Raw genomic sequence first — 22,119 nt, 5'->3', positions numbered from 1 at the left:
ATGTAAATAAAGAGTCTGAAAAATTTTTTTACTGTTAACCTTCAATGAATTAGTGATTATGGTAAAGGTGATACACCCTTTCTACCTGACTGCATATGATAAGAATCAGCACCAAATGGAGCTAAAAGAGTGTTTAAGTTAAAACAGAGATAGCGATTAAGAGAAAAAGGTAATCACTTCTGTTGTGTACTTTATTATTACAAGTAGAAATGTCTTGCTTTTTTTTTTTTTTAAGATTTTATTTATTTATTTGACAGAGATAGAGACAGCCAGCGAGAGAGGGAACACAGCAGGGGGAGTGGGAGAGGAAGAAGCAGGCTCATAGCGGAGGAGCCTGATGTGGGGCTCGATCCCATAATGCCGGGACCACGCCCTGAGCCGAAGGCAGACTCTTAACTGCTGTGCCACCCAGGCGCCCCAGAAATGTCTTGCTTCTTACTCCTATACTAAGATCGTAACTAAACTGCTTTAAAATTATTTTTTCTACTTAAAAAAATAAAAAATAAAAATAATAATTTCTTCTTATATGGGCTGATCAAAATGTCACTATCTGTCTACATAAATCACAGACACTTAAAATATAATACATTTGTTATACAGGTTTAATGAGAGGCACTGTCATCATATTTTTAAACACCCTCATGTCTGGTATTTCTAAAAGGTTTACTTTCTAAATGTATCAACTGATGCTTGTATGCTAACTATTCCAAAATCTGTATCACCAGACCGCACTCCTGTATTAAGTGCTAGATTTACCCAGCTGTCCGTCCAGTCAACAAATATTTAGTGAGCACCCACTATATGCCTGATACTATACTTTGTGCTACTACCAGTGGACAAGATAGACAAGGCCCCTTCCTCTCATGGACAGCTAGCAAAGAAAACAATAAACCAATAATTATACAATGGGTTATAACTTTGACAGCTGCAATGAAGAAGTATGGGAGTTTCAGTACAAATGCGGATCTAATCTGGCTAGGGGCTGGGGTGGTCGGGGAAGGCTTCCCTGAAAAAATGACATTAAAGCCAAGACCTGAGGTCTGAGTAGACTTGAACTGGGCCATGGGGCCGAGGCTGGGGTGAAGAGGGAAAGCCCATTGTGCCTGGCACACAGCAGAAATGTTGTCAGTACCCTGCTGACCAGAACGGCCCAGAACCCACTGGACTGACTGAAAGAGAGACAGCTTGGTAAGAGTGCAGAGATCCAATGGGAGAAGGGCACAAGAGGAAGCCAAACAGAAAGATAGGGTCGGTTGGGCTTTGGAGACCAATGACCAGTATCAGCTCCCAAATGTCCCATGTGCTCACCAAAAACTCAACTAAGTAAAACACAAGGTTCTGTTTGTCCCATCCAAATCTTGTCTTCCTCTTTGTACTCTTGTTCTGATAATGGGTAATACAACCCTGCCAGCTAGCCCAGGCCGACCCCTGGGAGTTACCTCCTCACAGCCAGGGAGCCACTAAGTCCTATAGGCCCAACGACCACAGTATCTCCTGATCCCCTCCCCGCCCACCAACTCCCACGCATAGCCTTATTCATATTCTCATCTATTAGCCTTTACCTGAATTACGGTCATCGTCTTTAATTGGTCTCCCAGCTTTCACTAAGATTTACAATCGCTCAGAACGTGTGGAGGAGTTCCAAACCATCTACAAGCTAATTACCTGATGAATATTATGAAGACCAATGTCAAAGCATGCATTACTAAACACAGAACATAACAAAACCCTTTAAATGTCTTGTTTTCACATCCCAAAACCTATCTCCCCCATTGTACTAGACTCTAGCTGGGATCCTATAAATCTGACGAATGAATATTCATGCTTTACTTTCACCCGAAGAGTTACAAAACCCTAAAACACACTCACCATGGCTCCTCTATAGTATGCCGTTGTGATGGTTCGAAATCTTTCCTGACCTGCTGTGTCCCTAAAATTTGAAACAAAGGAGTAAGTGGTTTTAAAAGTTATCACCAGCATCACTGAGGAGAGAACTTAAGTGGTGGAGAGAATTCTGGTCGGCTCACAAAGGCAGTGGTTTCAAGGGTAAGGGGAAAGAGACGCAAAGGGAACCTGCTGTGTGTCTGTGAGTTGGAGGCGGAGGTGGCCACAGGGGCCTGTCAGGAGCTCACAATGACTTTGGTGGGAAACTTGGACCCTGACGATAAAAGCAGCAACAAGAAAATGCATGGCCCTGCTAGGAACTGGCATGTTCTATGAGTCAAACACACGTGGGAGAGAATAGTTTGAAATTCTTGGACCCCTGCAAGTAGTTATAATTCTTTTTATAAATGCCTGATGATTAAGGCATTTTGCTCTCTTGACTGAAAGTCTGATTTCTGTACAAAGCAAGCAATTGGGCTGGACTTACTACTGTGTGAATTCTGCTCAGCAGAGCACACTAAAATGGATCTCAAGAACTTTGTCAGCTATAGAGCCTGGGATTAAATGGGAGCCTAGAGTTTCACACATAATGGTTCACAATGTTTCCAAAGACTTTAAAATATGAACACCACCTTAAAATTATATACACGTTCATGTATTCTCACTTTTTGGCTAATGGCATTCTCTTAAAATACATTCTGAAAAATTCAAAGATTTCTCATTACATTGATTGAAGCAATCTCTATAAAGGGAGTCAAATTTCCTTGATATCTGGGAAAAATCAGTATTTCTAAATCTGCCACGCACCACCAGAACTAATTCACTCCCTGTGCTACTAAGGCAAACTAAATTGTACAATTTAATTGCAGGGAAGAGAGAGGTATTTGTGGAAAGACACTAGAAGTCTAATGCACACCAACCCAAACAAGAGATGGAGACCCAAGGGAAATATAGCAAATTAAAGACATTAACAAATACCCTAATATTTATATATACCTTACAAATTATGTTCATCTGTGCTCTCATGATGCCCACCACAGCCCAGTGTAGTGGTAGGACCCTCGTCACTCTGCAGAAGAGGCAAGAGGCTCCGCTGGCCTGTTAGGGCAGGGCCAGGCTTCCCACCAGTCGTCTGCTCCTGCCATCCTCTCACTGATGAGGGTTAGCCACCCAGGGCACGTGTTTGGTATATGGCAAACACAGCATGAGGAAAACAGAAGCCAAGGCACCCTTGAGCCCACTAACCACAGTTTGGTCTAACACACTACTTGATTTAGAACCAGCTCTGCAGTGAGGGTAGAGGAGAAACGCTGCCATACTAAATGTAGGTCATGAAGACTGAATGGAGTCTTATTTTGCGGCTGAGAGTATTGGTAAACAGTGCGATGACGTTATATAAAGTTCTACGTTAGCTCACTGCCAGCGGACGGCCCAAAGGCTCCTGGAAATGCTTCTTGTTGCCATGGTCAGGACTGGTCAGCACAGAGGCAGAAATTCTCTTTGCTTCTCCCTTAAATTTTTTTTTTTATATCTTTAAAATATTTGGCCTTTTACTAAGTATCAATAGATGAAAAGGGCAATCTGTGGTAACCTTCACCATGTTTTCCAACAAATACATGGGGAACCATGACACTAGGCTAATATATAAAGCTAACACGGTGCTCCAGATCTGGGGAGCTGTCCCAGCTTTCTCAGTGACCCAGACAGACACCCTCGGATGGACTTAACCACTCTAAGTCCTAAGTTCTTCCTCTGTAAAAGAAGGACCAGTGGATTTCAATATAATGCTCTGGTTCTATCCTGGTTCTGAGATTCAAAGAAGAAAAACAGCCTACGGAAAAAGCTGATATACATTACTTTACTATTTTGCCCTGTCTCCTTCCTAATCTAGGCTGCTCTAAATTTCTAAGCTTTTTCTACTGCTGTCATCATCACACATTAGATCAGTTCGGTGGGCCTCATTTTTTTTATTTAAAGAGAAGAAACATGAAAACAAATGATAAAGTGTCAGTTCTGGAGAGGAACTCAGATGTCTTCAGGCTAACCAACCAATTTACCAATGAGGAAAAACAGGTCCTATGAAGGGAAAGCAACTGGCCCACGCCCTCAGGGGAGAGGCAGAACCGAGAACCTAGATCTGTACTTGCACAGAAGAATCCGCTCAGGGTTCCTACCACTTGACTACTTTTGCCTTATCTGATTTCAAAGCTGCAACAACTACAGTGAAAAACTGTATACACTCTTTAGCTTTTCGTTTCCTTCCTACAAAACTAGTGTTCGGGAAGAATAAATTCTCCGATGGTGGAGACACCTTTGAATACTTACTCACTTCCCCTTGGTTCTGATAAAGTAAAGATGTTTTAGTTATCACAAGTTACCTCTAACTTACCACAATTCACACTGTAATTCCCTATTAAGGTAGAAACTCTGTGTATAATTATTATTTTTTTTTTACTTACCATATCTGAAGCTTAATTTTCTTGCCATCTAGTTCTATCGTTCTGATTTTAAAATCAATTCCTGCCAGAAAAAGAGAGAAAGAAATGCTGAATTTCTCCAAATATAATCCAAGTCTTATTAGGAAAAGGACAAAGATTTCTATTGAAAAAAAAAAAAAGCTCTCCAACGCACTGGAAAATGTGAACACAGAGAGGGTGTGAATGGTATGTTTCCTCTGAATACAGGCTGAAGGAAGGAATGCTAATTACTCTGCAAAGAATTCCCACACATGTTAAATGCAATGTATTATATGCCTCATTATTATGATACAAATGGATCACATCCCTCAAAGTTACATAATTTAGATACACTGAGAACATGCCATATTTTCTGCTTCCTGAAATACATATATACAATGATTTACCCTTCCTGCCCCATCCTTCCCTAGAAAACGCCGTGGGACCTCTTTAGAATGTCTTCCTCCATCTCCTGCCACGTGTTCTTTAGGATCTGCAACTGGCTACGGAGAAAAACAAAACCCCAGGCCCCCAAACCTGCCTATTTGAGCTCAGGGATGGGAAAACTTACGTATTTATTTTATACAGCTAGCAAGTATCGTACGTACATTTTAATAAATGTTTTTCGCAGCTTACTGGCTGGAACTGAAATAGCTAGAATGGTTTTTAGCCCTCGTGAAATTTAGGATTACCTGGAGAACTTTAAAAAACTATTATGACTAGTTCTGCTCCCTTCCCCAAATTTTGAGATTCTGACTTAGTTGGTCAAGAGTGGGATCTGTTGCACTGGTAATTTTAAAAGCTCTCCAGGTGATTCTAACCTGTAACTAGCACTCAAATGGGCCTGACAGGCACCACGTGAAAGTTGTTTGAGGGCCCTGGCAGTTAAAAGTCCAAACCTCCCTCACCTGTTTTCCCCCCAACTATGGTAGTTCAAAACTTATTCAGCAATTTCAATGACAAAGAACCACAAAGTCCTTGACAAATACCAGAATGCTCTACACTTAGCAGGAATGAGCTGCTACTCTCTGAAGGGACAAGTTAATGAATACAACCTGGATGCGATTTGCTAAATCCTTATCATCTGGCCACTCAGCTTTTAGATTTTTTTCTATGCTTTTGCATTCCGTACAGAACCCCTTAAAAGCGGTTTCCAGGGGCGCCTGGGTGGCTCAGTCGTTAAGCGTCTGCCTTTGGCCCAGGGCGTGATCCCAAGGTCCTGGGATCGAGCCCCACATCGGGCTCCCTGCTCTGCTGGGAGCCTGCTTCTTCCTCTCCCACTCCCCCTGCTTGTGTTCCCTCTCTCGCTGGCTGTCTCTCTCTCTGTCAAATAAATAAATAAAATCTTTAAAAAAAAAAAAAAGCTGTTTCCATGACAGTGCAAGAAAACGTGTCAATTACGTATCTGCTAAATTGACTTAAACATGTAATGCAGTTATTCTAGTGGGGAGAAAAGCCTTTAACAGTTACATTACTACAATGTTTCTACATATAAAATATTGAGAGCACCCAAAAAGGCTGCCACTTGGAGGCTCCCTAAAGTCTCAGGCACTCTCCATTTATAGCATTTAGGAAACTTTCTCCAGACCCAATCTTTTGTTTTTTGTATTTGTTAGAAGGGTAATTTGAGGAGATTCTACCATTATCTGTGATACTTCACCATCTTTTCACTATTCAGAGGCGTTCAGTGCTTATAAAAGAGTTGGGAGCAGTGGTATTAGGTTTTGTTTATGCTGTTGTCAGGGGCCGGCTGATAGACAAATGCATAGAGCAGAGTCAAATTAGCACAACCTGAATTTCACTAATAATGGAAAATGTCGTTTATACTATTATTGAAAAGCACTAGACCTGAAAGTCCAAAGACCTAGACTGTAGGTTGGGTTCCGTCATTAACAACTTTTGGGAGGTTTGGAACTGTTCTGAACCTCTATATCTTCCTCCATAAAAAAGGGAGAGGGGACCTAATTAGATAATTTAGACAACGTGTTTGAATGTGCTTTGGGAACTCTGAAATTCCATATAAATGTAAGATATTTCAGATGCTATTAACCTACAGCTCTTGTCACCTGATGTATGAACTGTGGTAACGACTTCCCAGGACTTGGTGCCAACATCTCGCCCTGGTCTAACCCCCTGCGTGCCACTGCGAGAGTAACTGTTAACCATCTCTGTGGTAATGGCACCTCACTATTTAAGAAGCTGTGGGTCCAACTTCCCCTGCCTGGCAATACAGCCTTTCGGAGGCACTGCTCTCCTGACCCTGCCAGCCTCAGAGCCTCCCCCCAGCTGCCCCACACCTCCTCCCCTCTGCACGTGCATGACCACTTCACGTGGCAGCCTTCCCTGAGGATGCCGCTCCACCCATGGGTCCTCCCCACCTTCCTCCCTCAGCTCTCTCCTTGACCATATCCATCCCTGACATGGTAAGTCCTGGCTCAATCCCGTGTTACTTGGTTTTGTTAACATATTGCTCTGAATTGCTCTCAGATCAAGCAAGGGGTCCATTCTCTCTTTGCTAGTTAGGTTGCATACAGAAACATGTATACAGTAGATAATAAAAGATTAGATACACTTATGTAAGTAAAGGTTACTTTCTACTAAGTGTGGGGAGAACTAAGAACACCGTGGAAGTTCGAAGTTTTCGTAGTATACTACATTAACAATAGTAAGAATGCTAAGAAATCTATTACAATATGAAAATCAAGATCTTTACATTACAATTAGTTTGACAATAACAGCAGCAGACTATATGGGGGATTAACATTCACTTTTAAATTTAAAGAAAGGATAACTTCCTGAGACTACCCCAGAATTAAAATAACCAGTCATGATATAGTAATGTAATTATACCAATTACGATGCTCTCTGCTGCAAATAATAGAAACCTCAAATCAAACTAGCTTAAGGTAATTTGTTGACTCATATAATAAGCCCAGTGCTGAGCTGAGGTTCAGGGATGGCTCAATCCAGTAGTTCCGGCTCATGGCTCTGTACCTCCTTCGGCTCTGCCCTCGTGGGAGTATCAATTTCATCCCCTGACTGATAACGGTTCCTGACCACAACAGCAATACTGAGAAGAAAAGAGATCATCTTCCTGTGCCTCTCACTTCAAAGTGAGGAAATGTTTCCCCAAAGCCTCTAGTGACCTTTTCTTTGTGTTTCGTTTCTAGAATTATAACCATGAGAATGTCATGTTCTAGGGGCTAAAGCTGAGTTCCAGAACCAACCACAGCCATGGGCAGTCACCAAGATTGGATTAATCTAAACTCATCCCTAAATTTATATTAATCAAGACCCATCTGTGGACTGGGTCACTTCCCTGACCCACAGGACTGCTAAAAATAGGAGAAAGTGGAAAAGCTGTTGAATCGGTCACAGTATCTGTTAGAATACTCCCATCTATCAATCAGTAAAATTTTATATTCGCAGCTATATGAACTGGACAAATCATAACAGCTATCATTCCTACCCTGACGTGTAGGTTACCAAGGTTTGATAATAACTCTAGTACTTCATCTAGTGTTCAGCCACAAACAGAAAATATGAAGGAAAAAAAAGACTATGAGCAACACATGTAGTTGCCAGGACATCTCTGCACTAAGCCGTGACCTCCACTACCGAGAGGCCCTGAGACTATAGTTCCAAAGCGCCGGCCTGTGCCCTAGCTTCAGATGATAAAGGCAGCAAAGAAGGAGGGGCTGTCATAGCAACAGCAGCAAGAATCACAGCTCATTCTGGCAGGAAGGGACCAACTTTTTTCTTTTTTTTAATTTAAAAAGACTATACAATCTCAAAAACATAGTTTCTGAAGGGCATTACACGTAAGGTAAAAAAAAAGCCCTTCATATTTCAACAATCTTTTAGAAAGCATCATTTCTTGGCAGCACATAATACAATAACTCATGTTCAAAATGACGACTCTGAGTCATCCCAACTCATGAGCAATCCATCAGCCACCAGGCTTCATGCAGCCTGTCCAGCTGGCAACACAGCCCAACATCTACGCTCAGGAGACAAGACTCCAACACCGTTCCATGTTTACTAGAATAAGCCCCAACATTAACTTTTTAATGGCTTTAAAGCAGTGCCAGTTTTGTCATTAATATTTATCAAGTCAATAGAATAGGAAATCTACATTGTAAGAAAACATTCCCATGGGACTCAAAGTCATTTTCATTTTGAATTTAAATACACACACAGAGAGATTTTTTTTCTCTGAACTGATTCTCATGCTAAGCAGTTGCTCATAACTGATACACACTATACACTATAAGGAGGGAGAGAAGCAAGCTGGAAAGGAGTCACAGAATTGTAGGCTTGGAAAGAACCTTAGAGATTGTTTAGTTCAGTCCTCCCTCTGTGCCTAAGCAAACGGAGGTCCAGGGAGATACAGCAACTTATCTAGATTCACAAAGACTAATTCAAAAAAGGTTCTAAAATCAAACTTGACGTTTAAAGATCAGGCCTTCCACAGAGATGCGTGCAAGAGCGTTCATGTCTCCCTGGAGGAGGCCTGCTCTTTAAGGGTCCATAGCAAAACACTAGCAACAATGGGAATGCCCCCAGTTGGAGAATACCTAGGTATACAGGGGATAGCCAGGAGCAGTGAACAGAGTCACACGTATCAATATGACTGAATCTAATACCATAACGTGAAGTGAAAAAAGCCAACTGCAGTAATTTCCCAGAGTCAAACCATTCCCATAAAATTTCAAAAAACCCCAAAACTATAGAATGTATCATTTATATGTACATTCATGTATAATTAAAGTATAAAAACATACATGAGAATGATTACCAACAAAATCAGTGTAGCTGTCACCTCTGAAGAGAAATGGTAGGAGAGGTGATTAAGGAGAGGTTCAGTGGGACTTGAATTCAATCATTCATTATTCCTAAAACCACGTGCTGGTAACTGAATGTGGGAGTGTTTTATATTAGGTGTACTTTTGTACACCTGAAACTGTTCCTAATTTTTAAGAAGCAATAGTAGTTATTTGAAAACATGATATCCGGAGACATTCATTAATGACAGCAGAAAAATCAAACCAGATTTAGAGATAAAGGGCATCTTTAAAAATTTAGTGGGAGCTAGTAGTGGGGGGAGAGTGGACAGCAGGCACTACCCCACCCCACGTTGTTCAATATACAGAGGGCCTGTGAGCCCTTGGTGACCAGGTGTGGATGACAGGAAGACTGGATCAAGTTCAGAAAGTAAGGGGGCAGATCAGGGGCTTGGGGTAGCAAGGAGTGTTGTCCGCTCAGATTTCAAGCAGGGAGTTCAGGGGCATTTCCTTCCCTGCCTGGAGGAAAAAGAAGGTTCTATTTGGGCTAAGAATAATGAAAGAATACACATTTGGTCACTGTTGGGAGTGGCACTCTAGGAGAGGAACAAAGGAGTTCTGATTTTCCATTCCAATGGGAGAAGGAAGAGGATATCCTCCCTTGGCCCTCAGGACACGGGTGGGGAGCTGTGCCCTGTACCTCTGAGGAGTAGGTAAAGTTGTACTTGAGGCCTCTGCATTGTCCAGGGCGACCCACATTCACAAGAGCCGGCAGAGACCTGGCAGTGAGGCTCTAGGGAGGGCTCTGGCGTGAGCACTTGCCTAAAGCACTGCTTATCAGATATTTCTCAGAAACCAGCAGTGTGGTTGGAAGCAGCTTCAAGAAGGGAGGGCCTGGCCAGCAGAACAGAGGAAAGGAACCTTTGAACTTGACCCATGTCCATAGTTACCAGACCTCACAGGGCAAAGGAGCTTGGAATGAGCAGTACTGGGCCCCCTTTCATTCCACAGATTAGATATAATTTAACACGGAGAGGGAACAGATTGACAAAATTATTTTACACTGATGTTGAATTAGTCAGCCAACAGATGTTTATTTACTAACAACCTTTTCTGTTTCAAGACCATAGGGAGGTTGCCCTGGGTTTGTGCTGGAGTGTGGAAAGAGTATGAAGAAGGACGGCTCCTGGCCCCAACAACTCTGGAGCCAGCCAGCTGTCCTGACCTTCAGCCTCGCTGTGATCTGGATGCATTTTTGCTCTGTGGGTCCTGTAGCTTAGAACACAAAGAGCTCTCTCTTCTATGTTAGAACGGTCTTGGGTTACTTGGGGAAGTAGGCTGACCCAGGAAAATTGGGGGGGTAGAGAAATAGCTGGGACCTTCACCTGATATGTTCCACACCTGGTTCCCACTCAAGTTCTTTTATAAAAAGTCCACTTTGGCTGCAGCCAAGAAATCCATGAAAAAAAAAAAAAAGTCAAATTTCTGGGACATTTAGCCTTTCAATGAATGAGAGCAATGCAAGATTCTAATGCTGGGTTTACTCATGGTGATACATCAACAGCAAAAAAACACACAGCCTATCTATCCCCTTTGACCCACTTTAAGAAGCAGAAGTCCAACACTGCACTTTCACAATTAAAGGTGGAAAATGTACTTTGTTTCAAAGTTTAGAAACATCTGTGATCCCAACCTATCAGAATACGGGTTATGTGGTTGGTCTATTTACATTTCAGAGATATTCCAGAAATAGAAAAAAGTGTCCCAAATATTGAAATCCACTTTAAAGAAATGCTACCTTCACTTCCTTACTTGACATTTTTATTATTAATGATGAAGATGCAGTGCAGATGGATACTGCTGTGCTGCAACTTCGACAACCTCACTTTGCTTAGGCTTTTTTTGTGGACTTTTTAAACATGGAGATTAGTGGGATTTTAGAGTAGCTGACTTTAAGACAATGAGCTAAAATCTCTAATTAGAAAAACAGATTACTGGAATGGGAAAAAATAAGAGTCACAGATTGAAGCTTTAAAATGTTTTTTTCCAAAATAAAGAAAGGACTTGGAGAAAACGTGTAAAAGTAGAAATAAAGTTAAGAATGTTACTTAGATTGGGGCCCCAGGGTGCCTTAGTCGGTTAAGCTTCTGACTCTTGATTTCAGCTCAGGTCATGATCTCAGTTTCCTGAGATTGAGCCCAGCTTCGGGCTCCATGCTGGGGGTGGAGCCTGTTTAAGATTCTCTCTCTCCCTCTCCCGGCTGCCCCTCCCCTCCTCCAAAAAAAAAAACACCAAAACCCAAAAAACAAAAAGAATGTTACTTTGAAAGAGAGGGGTTCAAGGCATTGTTCTTTTGTAAATACACATTCTGTAAGTTCATAAAAGCATGTTCACCAAGTACCAATTTTGTTGCATATATTCAGAAGCATTTAATTTTTGTTTTGTTTATATTCAAATTTACAATCTGGTTTCCTTTTTGAAAATCAGAAACTCTAAAGTTTAGCAGAAAAACATCAAAGTAAGCTTAGAAGGCATTTAACAACAGTTTGAAATGATCACAGTGGTCTGCAAATATAATCTACCCTTTAAAAAGATACCTACCTATACCAAAAAGAAGACAAGTTTTCAGATTTCTTTGGTTCCTCTATTCTGTGAATAGGAAGCACTAAGTTGAACCTCATTTATGATGTAAATTAATAGTGACAGATATTACTCCTTCCTGCTGAAAAAGCTGCTCATCTTTACACTGTTTTAAAAGTTTCTACTTGTCCGGACGCCTGGGTAGCTCAGTCAGTTAAGGGTCCGCCTTCAGCTCAGGTCATGATCCTAGGGTCCCGGGATCGAGTTCCACATCAGGCTCCTTGCCCAGCGGGAAGCCTGCTTCTCCCTCTGCCTGCCGTTCCCCCCTGTTTGTGTTCTCTCTCTCTCTGACAAAATCTAAAAAAAAAAAAAAGTTTCTATCTGTTACTGAATTAAATTCAACTCTTGGCATTCTTGGCATAAGACAGTTGTACCCATTCGATCTAATCATACCAACAAAAGATAAACTCATAAACTAATTCTAGAAATTAGGAAGAATTTACGTCTTTGAGCCATAAATGTATGTGCAACAGATACAAAAACAGTGCAGATAAGAACAGTTTTAAGTAAGGTCTATATTTGAGTGTCTCAAAGGGCTTTATAGATTAAATTACAAAGATCTAATTAACCCATAAAATGTCTTTGGGGGGGGTGCCTGGGTAGCGCAGTCGTTAAGCGTCTGCCTTCGGCTCAGGGCGTGATACCGGCGTTCCGGGATCGAGTCCCACATCGGGCTCCTCTGCTGGGAGCCCACTTCTTCCTCTCCCACTTCCCTGCTGTGTTCCCCCTCTCCCTGGCTGTCTCTCTGTCAAAATAAATAAATAAAATCTTTTTAAAAAAATGTCTTTGGGAAATAAAAGGGCAAAATGACAACTCATTATCTACCAAATGATAACTGCTAAATAAGCTATGTGTTGAATGACAAACAGAAGGTTTTCAATGCTAGAACTACAAAAATGACAACAGAAAAAAACCCAAACCAAAATAGCAAATAAGGTGCAATAACACAGCTACAACTCAGATAAAGTACGCAGAAACACCTAGGAAGGACTGAGCGTTTTAAATCTGATTAAGGGGCCTGCAGAGATTACCCAGCATTCAGTTCACCATTTCAGAATGGCCAAATGAATGCATGACAAGTTTTTTTGCAAATCTTGCATTTTCAAAAGGAAATGTGTTTTAAGTGTTACTCAATCTGGAAGTAGCAATGTGCTTGAAGTTGTTAAAATGTGGATTTTAGAGGTTTTCAATGAACAAATGTTTTACATTAAAAAAATCTCTTTTCATAAAAAGCCTAATACATGAATTAAACTTTCTTTAAGAATAAAAGTTCGGAATGTCTCTGAGATTTCCATTCCTTTCTCCATTATTAATTCATGACCATCTCAAGAATCACATTGCTCCCAAATGAAACCAGCTGCATCTCTTCTGCTCCAGCCACTGTTTCTGAGAAACTACCTTTGTAGCGGGCAACCCCCTCCAGTATGAGTCACTATCACTTTCCTAAACCTGGAATTTCCTTGTTTGTCTCTGACAACTCAGGGTCAGGTCCGTTTCATTTAAGGGTGAGGGAATACTGTGGTTATTCAGAAAATGAAAATAGAAAAGCAAATCCCTGATTTGACACACTGTTGCTGTGGGAAAACCATACCGCCAAGTCACTGGAATTATCACTGGAAAAAATTACAACTACATTCCAATGAGGTTGCACCAAAAATGCAGTAAAACTGATCCTTTAGATCTTTCCAAGTATTGACCATGTATCATATTTTCCATTCATTTGGAGGCAAATGAAAGCTAAAAAGAAAAAAATACATGTAAAATAATATAACTAAGTAACAACATTATGTGGTGCAACTAAAAACAAATGATGTATTTTTTCCCTTTGAATATGAGTTCTTAAAAGAGGAAAAACAAAAAAGATTTTATCGATGTAATAGATCAGTTAGCAACTAGGGCTGAAATAAACTTTAGCTATAATTTTATTATTTTTTAGGAAAAGCTCTAAATCACTTATTTAGGAAAGGTATCAGCTTATGTTGGTACAAAACACAAAATCTAGTAATTTTTCTCACCAAGTTAACCAACTTTTTTTTTTTTTAATGGGGGAGCAAGGGGTAGCGTCTGTACCAAATTGCGGGAGGCTGAAGAGAAGAACCATCAAAAGCCATAATCTCTTCCTGCAACACCTACCTCACCCCTTCCCACCTTCTTCTCCCACTGACTTTTCTCTAGATAAAAGGAAAGGGATCAGAGATTATAAAATAAACAAACATAACTGCAAACTTGCAGTGCTCTGAATCTAGTTAGCAAAAAAGCATTTCTTGATCAAAACCAACATCAATGCCACAAAAGTATAGTAAAAGTAAGCAGCATTTACAGCTCACTGTAGCCAGGGTGACAGATGGGTAATTATAATAAGCTATTGCTAATGAGTAAGGTTAAAACAAACAGATGGAGTATATGCAAGTAAAAGGATGACACAAAGATCAATAAAAATGGCATGAACGGAATATAGTTTTTCCCAATCAAAAGTGAAAAACTTCTACAAATGATTATATCATCCTGATTTGTAAACAAATCCCTCCCTCACAATACAAAAGTTTAAAGTTAACAGCACTATAACCTTACATGCATAGGAAGTAAACAGTTCCTTGGGCCCATTATGCTATCTCATATATACGTATATGTATATATATGGCTATCCACCTCCATGTACTTAAGACATTTTACTTACTTCAGAGAATGATAAAACGATTCTGCCACGTATTACTTCTTTGACTTGGCTTTTTTTTTTTTTAAGATTTTTTTTTTTTTTTTTTTTTTTTTTTTGGGGGGGAGAGAGAGAGACAGCCAGCGAGAGAGGGAACACAAGCAGGAGGAGTGGGAGAGGAAGAAGCAGGCTCCCAGCAGAGAAGCCCGATGTGAGGCTCGATCCCAGAAAGCCGGGATCACGCCCTGAGCCGAAGGCAGACGCTTAACGACTGTGCCACCCAGGCGCCCCTTGACTTGACTTTTTAACAGAGTACAATGATACCAACACCCAATACCAATGGAGTTGGTAAACCTAGATCTTCTCTTACTCACGTTTCAAATCTACAGAATGCAGTCTGGAGTAATGAAGGACTAGAATACACCATATTTTCTTTTGTTTCCCTTTTCCTCCGCCTAATTGTTACTTTAACCTTTTTCAAATACAAAGAATGAGGGGTGCCTGGGTGGCTCAGCTGGTTAAGCGTCTGAATCTTGGTTTCAGCTCAGGTCATGATCAGCAAAGATTCTGCTTCAATTTCTCTCTCCCTCTTCCTCCTGCTCACTCACTCTCTCTCTCCCTCAAATAAATAAATAAATAATCTTAAAAAAAAGAATGAATGATAACTCTAGCAAAGCATTAAATGAGTGGGCTATCACAATATGCTGCCCTCCGACTTCCCATTTGATCACTATGTTCCCTATTTCCAAATCACAGTGTTTGGGGTTAGGAAGAAAGAAAATCTAAACAATATTGACAAGAGACCATTTCTAAAAAGCTGTTCTGATATCTCAATGGCTCAGAGAATCACCCAGTACCGCATACCATAATTTTTCTAAAATTGACCAAAATCATTTTAAATTATATTTTATCAGCTTGTTTTTATTAAACCAACTTCAAAGCGGAACACCCCATTCAAGGCTCTCCACTCCCACCCCCAATAATTAAAGAAGAGGACCCAGGCATCAGAGCAAGAAAACTAACTGCACAGTTTCCGCTCATTGGCCCTCGATCTTGGATAAAAGAATTATTCACTTTATGTTTCCCTTTACCCACATCTTTCAAAATAGACTGCTCTTTCCCAATCCTAGAGGAATGCATTAAGGATCACTGAATGTTAGCATCTGTCTTTCTCAGGCAGGTTTTTCGAAGTTACAAATACAAAATATATTTTTTAACAGGTCATAAGCAGGAGGAGACTGCCCCAAATGACAGGCATGTAAGTAAGATACAGAAGGCTCACTGGAAGTCTCCAGTCTGATCTTGGGTCTTGGAGGGCAATGACCCTTATTTCCCACCACAGAATACCTAAGAGTGAGTGATACCTTTTTTTTTTTTTTTTTTTAAGTAGGCTCCCCGCCCAGCACGGAGCCCAATGTGAGTTGAAACCTCAGCTGAGGTCAAGAGTCTCACGGAGGCTCAATCCACTGCGCCCCCAGGCACCCCTGAATGATGTCTTCCGTTAGACAGATACAGACACGCTGCCTTGAAAATAACACACAGCCACACATCCCCACCCTTTACTTCCCAATGCTAGAGTAGCCACTGAAGACTTTGAGTCTTTTTCACCATGAAGGAATATTTTTAAAATATATATAGATATATTATGTATTAAAAGAACTATATTTTAATATATTAAAAGTAATCCTTGGTCATTATCAAGATGATAAAGAAACTTGGAATACTGGAACTTGGAATATAATATTATAACGTAATATTATAAAAGGAACAAGATATAAATGAACTATGCCTGTAACATTCAGTAATTTTGGAAAAAAAATATTCCACATGCTATAGTTGAAGTAGTACTCACTACAACTATACTTCAAATTCTAGACTAAAGAAATAAAATGAGTATAATGCCATTTCTCTGGGGGGGGAAAGTATTTTAAAAAAGAAAGCACGCCAAATAACTAATTCACGTACTCCATCTGAAAGAGTCTTAACGGAAGACTACGACCATTATCTACCAAGCAGACAGGACAAATCCGTCCCTCTTTCCCTAATTCCTTCAGTTCCAGTTTATTTGCTGTCACCTGCAAAAGAACACATGGGAAGAAAAAGCAAGGGATAAGGAAATGTGAGCTTGCTCTCACATGACGCGTCTTTGCGGCATCTGCAGAAGCAAAGCCAAGAGGAAAGGCAACATCTGAAGATTTCATTTTTCCATGCTATCCCTGTCCCTAATTAACACAGATAATTCTGAGTTTGCCATACTATAATTTATTAATCATATTCAATTAATCTAATCAGCTGTAAAACAGGAGAGGGCAACAGAGCAAGCTCTAATAAAGTGAGCTCATCGGACTTGAAAAGCTGCTCAGTTGAGGCTCATGGCGAATTCCCACACACACACACAAGGGCAAAAGTGGCCTTTCCACTCATAAGGCCCCATATTATAATGTGGTTTAGAGAAAGGAAAGAGCAGGTGTGTGCAGATTATTTTAAAGTAAATTCAGAGATACAGAGAGTAGAGAATTCCAGTCCTTGGGCGTGCAGCGGGTAGACTAAGCCAGAGTGTTGCCATATATAAAGAGTCGAGAAAAAGCTAAACAAAACACACTTGACCGCTGAGGTGAAAATTTCACCTCTGCAATTGAAAAGGTGGAATTTGACAACGTTAAGTTCATCTACCCAGTATTTGACTGACCCAAAAGTACCTTGGCGGCACCCTAACTGTAACCCTCAGTTATTACTACGAAAAGCAAAAACAGAACTATCCACTCACATGATCACTTTACAGACGCACTGTCATTTCAAGGATGTCCTCAGGCAGACCTGGGGCAGGATTTCTACATCTGGTGGTCACAGTGTTAGCGCTCCCAGTTTGGGCAGTGCTGCCATTAGGTCAGGAAATGCATAAGACAAAGGACTTAAGAAACATGATACACAATGATTGTGTATTTCTAACCCCAAATGGTCTGTCAGCAGAATGAGGAGCGTGAAAGAAAATGTCACTGGCCATTTTGGGAAAAGAAGAGATCATAACCACTGGACTGCGATTCTTCGCATGAATTTCTGAAACAGAAAAAAGCAAAAAAAAAAAAAAAAAAAAAACAACCAAAAACCTGTACATTCAGAAAAACTGATATTTAATCTACTTCAGATAAGCCTTTGGGGCCTCAAGGCTGAAGTCCACGTCTGGAGATTATGATACTGAGGGCAGAGAAATGTCAGATTTGGCCCTTTTCCAACTGTGCAACCAATTCCTCAGTCTATGTATGAGTATCATTTATTACTCAAATTACAAAACAGGAAACTGATTGGCTACACAAAGGATCCACTACGGAGTGTTCAACCACATATGACACATACAGTGAGGTTCAGCTTCGTCAAATGTAACTCAAGTCAACTAATGAAAGGGCAAATTTCAGTACGTGATTTGATAAGAAGGCTTGAGCCTGACATGAGCCTGACTCTATGCTAGGCACTGAGGACCACAGAGATGAAGTTATGGGCCCGAAGAAGAGCTCCTAGGCTATGACTGGTCATTACAATCTTTTACTGTGAAAATCCTAATGCCTCACTTCTGTCTTTCGTGAAAGATAATATTCTAAGGTCGGCTCCTCAGGAGCAGGGACTAATAACAGATGATGAACCAACAGAAAACATGATTTCCTAAGATATGGAACTGCGGCTTTAATTCTGTCCTTTCCACAGGCAAGCGTATAATTATCTCCCTGAAGGCTGAAAGTAAACAAGTAGCATTTGTCTATCAAAAATGGCAAACATGGTAACAGCAAGTTTTCACTTTTGTTTAGAAACCAACTTGACTTATGGCTTAAGACAGTTTTAAAGAAAGGGAGCACCTGGCTGGCTCAGTCAGAAGAGCATGTGACTCTCGATCTCGGCGTTCTGAGTCTGAGCCCCACGCCGGGTGTAGAAATTACTTAAATAAATAAACAAACTAACAAACAAACTTTAAAAGAAAAAAAAGGGGGGTACTCACTATACTGTCACCTTCACATTCTGTGCCAGTACTCCAGTATATATACTATCATCTTGATCAAGTTTGAAATTTTCCCTGAACTCTGAGAACTTTAGTGACTAGCTGAAAATCACAACGAGCAAACATAATATTCACAAGGCATGGTAATGTTAAAAACCCTGTCAATTTTAACTGATATTGGCAAAGGCTAGGGGGCTCAGCAAACCTCTGCAGCTCAGCTGTAATCTTGAGTTCCTGACTCCGAACTCCTTTGTCTGATAAGCACGATGAAATATATATTAAAGAGCTACCATTTACTATGAACTTGCTATGTGCCACGTAAAGCTCTAGGAAATAGCTATCATTAACCTCCATTTCACCAAGAAAGAAGCTGAGGCTCAAAGAGGTGAAGTAACTTATCTCAGATGATAAACTAGTGGGAGGCAGGGCTGGGATATTTACCCAGGTCTGCCTAGCTCCCTTCATTGGGCTATCCAATGCTGAGGATGAGAATTCTATGACTCAAGTGCCCCTCCCCGCCACATGCTACTAACTCAGATTACAAAGGATTGGGGAGGAGCCAGTTTCCAAAGGAGCACTGAAAGCTGAACCTAGTTCCCAGTCCTCTCTGTATCCCGAAAGAAGAACAGGTCCACTGTGAGGGACCTGAATACTACCTATTCATTCTTTGAGTCCTTTGAGTATGCTTACTATAGCCACTGCATTAAGAATTCTTACTCTGGATTAATCTGAAATATATCTGATCATCCCAGCATCTTTCAAACTGGAAAAGGCTCCATCATGGCAAGTCTATTTTGAATCAAGCGATTCCTTCCCCCAAGGCAAGCCCCCAAATAAGGGGGAGTTCAGGAGAAAAGAGAAGTGGCGACTGTCTGCTCTTATGACTGAAATCCATCTCATGTTAGTCTATAAGACAGGTACTGTGACACTTCTGCTGCCCTAGGGAACATGTTCTTGGTTCTGTAGGAAAGCGAGGGAGAACCAAAAAGGTTTGGGATGCCTGGGGTATTATCAGTGGTCAAATGTACTTCCTGGCCACTCGGAGGATAACCTTTAAATGCACATTAATGTCTTCCAACATGAGATGAATGCTTTACATAACTTGACTCTATCTAATTGTGGTTGCATCTTCCAATTCTGAGTTTATAATTAGAAAGAAACTATGTTGGAAATAACTACAAATGCTCATAAAAATTTTAAAGAAGACCAGCTGAGAGACAGTCTCTGGCATCACGGAAGCTCTGAACCCAGCGCTCTCTTCACTACATAACACTGCTCCATCGGGACATTCAGTTAGATCATGAAATGGGTTATTTTATATCTACTTCTGAGGCTGCACCATAGGAAAAAAACACTGTAAAAGACAAAAAGAAAAACTTTTTTGGAGCAGTGGATCGGTTAGAGGCCAATCAAGAAAAAGAAACCACTTCAAGTATTTACTACAGAAGGAATTTAATGCAGGGAATTGATTACACAAGCCATGATGCTGCTGAGAACTAGAGGAGATGGTAAAAGGTTTAGCTACAGTAGGAAGCCACTACCACTGCTAAGCTAGAGAGACAAAAGGAGGAGATGGTGTTGCCCAATAAGGATGGGGGGGCTGTCCAGTGAAAACTGGAGCGCCAGAGAAACAGCCTCTGCTGAAGAAGCTACCCAAGGCACAAAGGCAGAAGGAGAAATACTCTGGTGTCTCCTGGTCCCCTCCCCTCCCATCTCCCGCCGGTGTCTCAGTCTGAAACCAGCTAATCTAGCAGCCTGGGCAGGAAAAGAGAGAGGAATATAGCTGAGGGAAGACTAACCAAGGATACGGTTAACCCTTCGCTGTAAGAGTGAAATGTGTGTTACTATTACAAGCCAGAGATTTGGGGGCTGAGTAACAGCAAAAGCTGAATGATAATCAAACATGGTTCTCTATTAACATGAAATAATATTAGTAATGATTTGCAATAATTGCTTTGAAGAAAACATTTCCATCATTAATTTGTGGGCCTGGCAGAGGGCAAGCACCCGTACAGATCTCCAACCATGCCCTGGTGCTCAAGGAGAAGCACTCAGGGGAACCCGTCTAGGAATGCAGCAGGATCCCCAGCCAGAGGTGGCCTGGCTATTACTATCTTGCAGCTTCACCATCAACTGGGCAGTCTGGGACAGGATGACCTGGTGAACTTTGAGTGTCATATGCTGGCAAGTCAGGAGCCAGGCCTGTTCCAAAAAGGAAGTCTGTCACTGAGTCAGCAATGTAGCCAAGCCCCAAGCCCAAGCAGTCCCAATATAGCTCAAGGGTGGCCACGGACATGGTGACTCCAAGCTTTCTGCTTAGAATACTTCCATCCCAGTACTGGCTTCTAGCACAGGACTTACAGGACAGCCTCACAGCTATTTATAATCCCTCCCTTCCCCCAAAGTAGACTGCAAGCACCAGCAGGATGCGGGGTACCTTTTCAGCTTATGAAAAGCTACAGTTATCCCTCCACCTTCAAATGTCTGCACCCAACATACCCAGCCTTCTCACAATTCCTCAGAAGTGCCTCTTTCCTGTTCCATTCTGATATTCCCTGCCTCTAAGCCTTTGTCCGGATTCCCCCACTGTTTGGAATATTCTCCATCTTTCCCATTGGAATGCTGACAATGGCTCCAGACTCAGTAACTCTACTTCCTCTGTCCTCCAGCTATCCTAGCCGACTCTGCTCACTCTCTACCCCAAATTCCTTAGAATTTACAATAAGTATCGTTAGAGACGGCATTTAATTATTCTTTTTATTTCATAGGACAAGTTTTGCCTTCCCAATTAGATTTAGGCAGACAACCGAGCACAGTGATACAGCGGAGTAAGATGTTTACAGGGATGAATGAGAGGTAAGTTCTTATGAGGCACAAGCCTCAACTTTTACTTAGAGCAATTCTTTAGGAACCTCCCTCTTGTTTGCTCAGCACACCACAGGTACTCAAAAAATACTCCTTGACATTGGTTAATTACTTCTGAATACAATCAGGTTCACATATCTCCAAACTAATCCTACTGGAATGCCATCTTAAATGACGGACAAATTAAGTTACATATTTGGATAATTTTAGGTGATAATAAGAAAGACACACACACACACAAACACTAAAATATTTAAATTATTGAGAAAAGAATAAATCACAAAACACAATATTAAGCACACATAAAATAGATGTCTTTTCATTTCAGAATGGGAAAAAAGACAACAATGCAATCTCTTCTACAGATACAGAATTGAGTTAAAAGTTCTGTTACCATCGTCTCAATTCTAATCCTTAAAGTAACATGTTAATTTAGATAGGCTTAGGAGTGTAGGTGATTTTTAAAAATCCACATGCAAGGGGCGCCTGGGTGGCACAGCGGTTAAGCGGCTGCCTTCAGCTCAGGGCATGATCCCGGCGTTCTGGGATCGAGCCCCACATCAGGCTCCTCTGCTATGAGCCTGCTTCTTCCTCTCCCACTCCCCCTGCCTGTGTTCCCTCTCTCGCTGGCTGTCTCTATCTCTATCAGATAAATAAATAAAATCTTTAAAAAAAAAAAAAATCCACATGCAAGTAAATAAAAACCAATTCTGTAATCATATCAGGAGGAACAATAATATAAGTGCCATCCCAGGGAGAAGAAAGAATTGGATATTTCATGTTGGTCAGAGAGTTTTACTTTCTCCCCAAACTATAATTTTCTCAAAACCCTAGCAACAATCATAAAAC

General features: G+C 41.0%; 1 protein-coding gene across 1 annotated transcript in view; it reads right to left on the bottom strand.

Moving 5' to 3' along the window:
- Positions 1-22,119, bottom strand: part of RAB8B (RAB8B, member RAS oncogene family) — a 56,923-nt gene that overhangs the window by 10,744 nt on the left and 24,060 nt on the right. Inside the window, exons 2-3 of the mRNA XM_026478232.4 lie at positions 4,344-4,404; positions 1,870-1,930 (exon numbers count right to left, since the gene is read on the bottom strand). Of these exons, the coding sequence (XP_026334017.1) occupies positions 1,870-1,930; positions 4,344-4,404 (122 nt within the window). The remainder of the gene's footprint in view (positions 1-1,869; positions 1,931-4,343; positions 4,405-22,119) is intronic.

Source organism: Ursus arctos, unplaced genomic scaffold (genome assembly GCF_023065955.2).
Source record: "Ursus arctos isolate Adak ecotype North America unplaced genomic scaffold, UrsArc2.0 scaffold_28, whole genome shotgun sequence".
Taxonomy (NCBI): domain Eukaryota; kingdom Metazoa; phylum Chordata; class Mammalia; order Carnivora; family Ursidae; genus Ursus; species Ursus arctos.
This window is presented reverse-complemented; position numbering and strand designations above follow the sequence as displayed.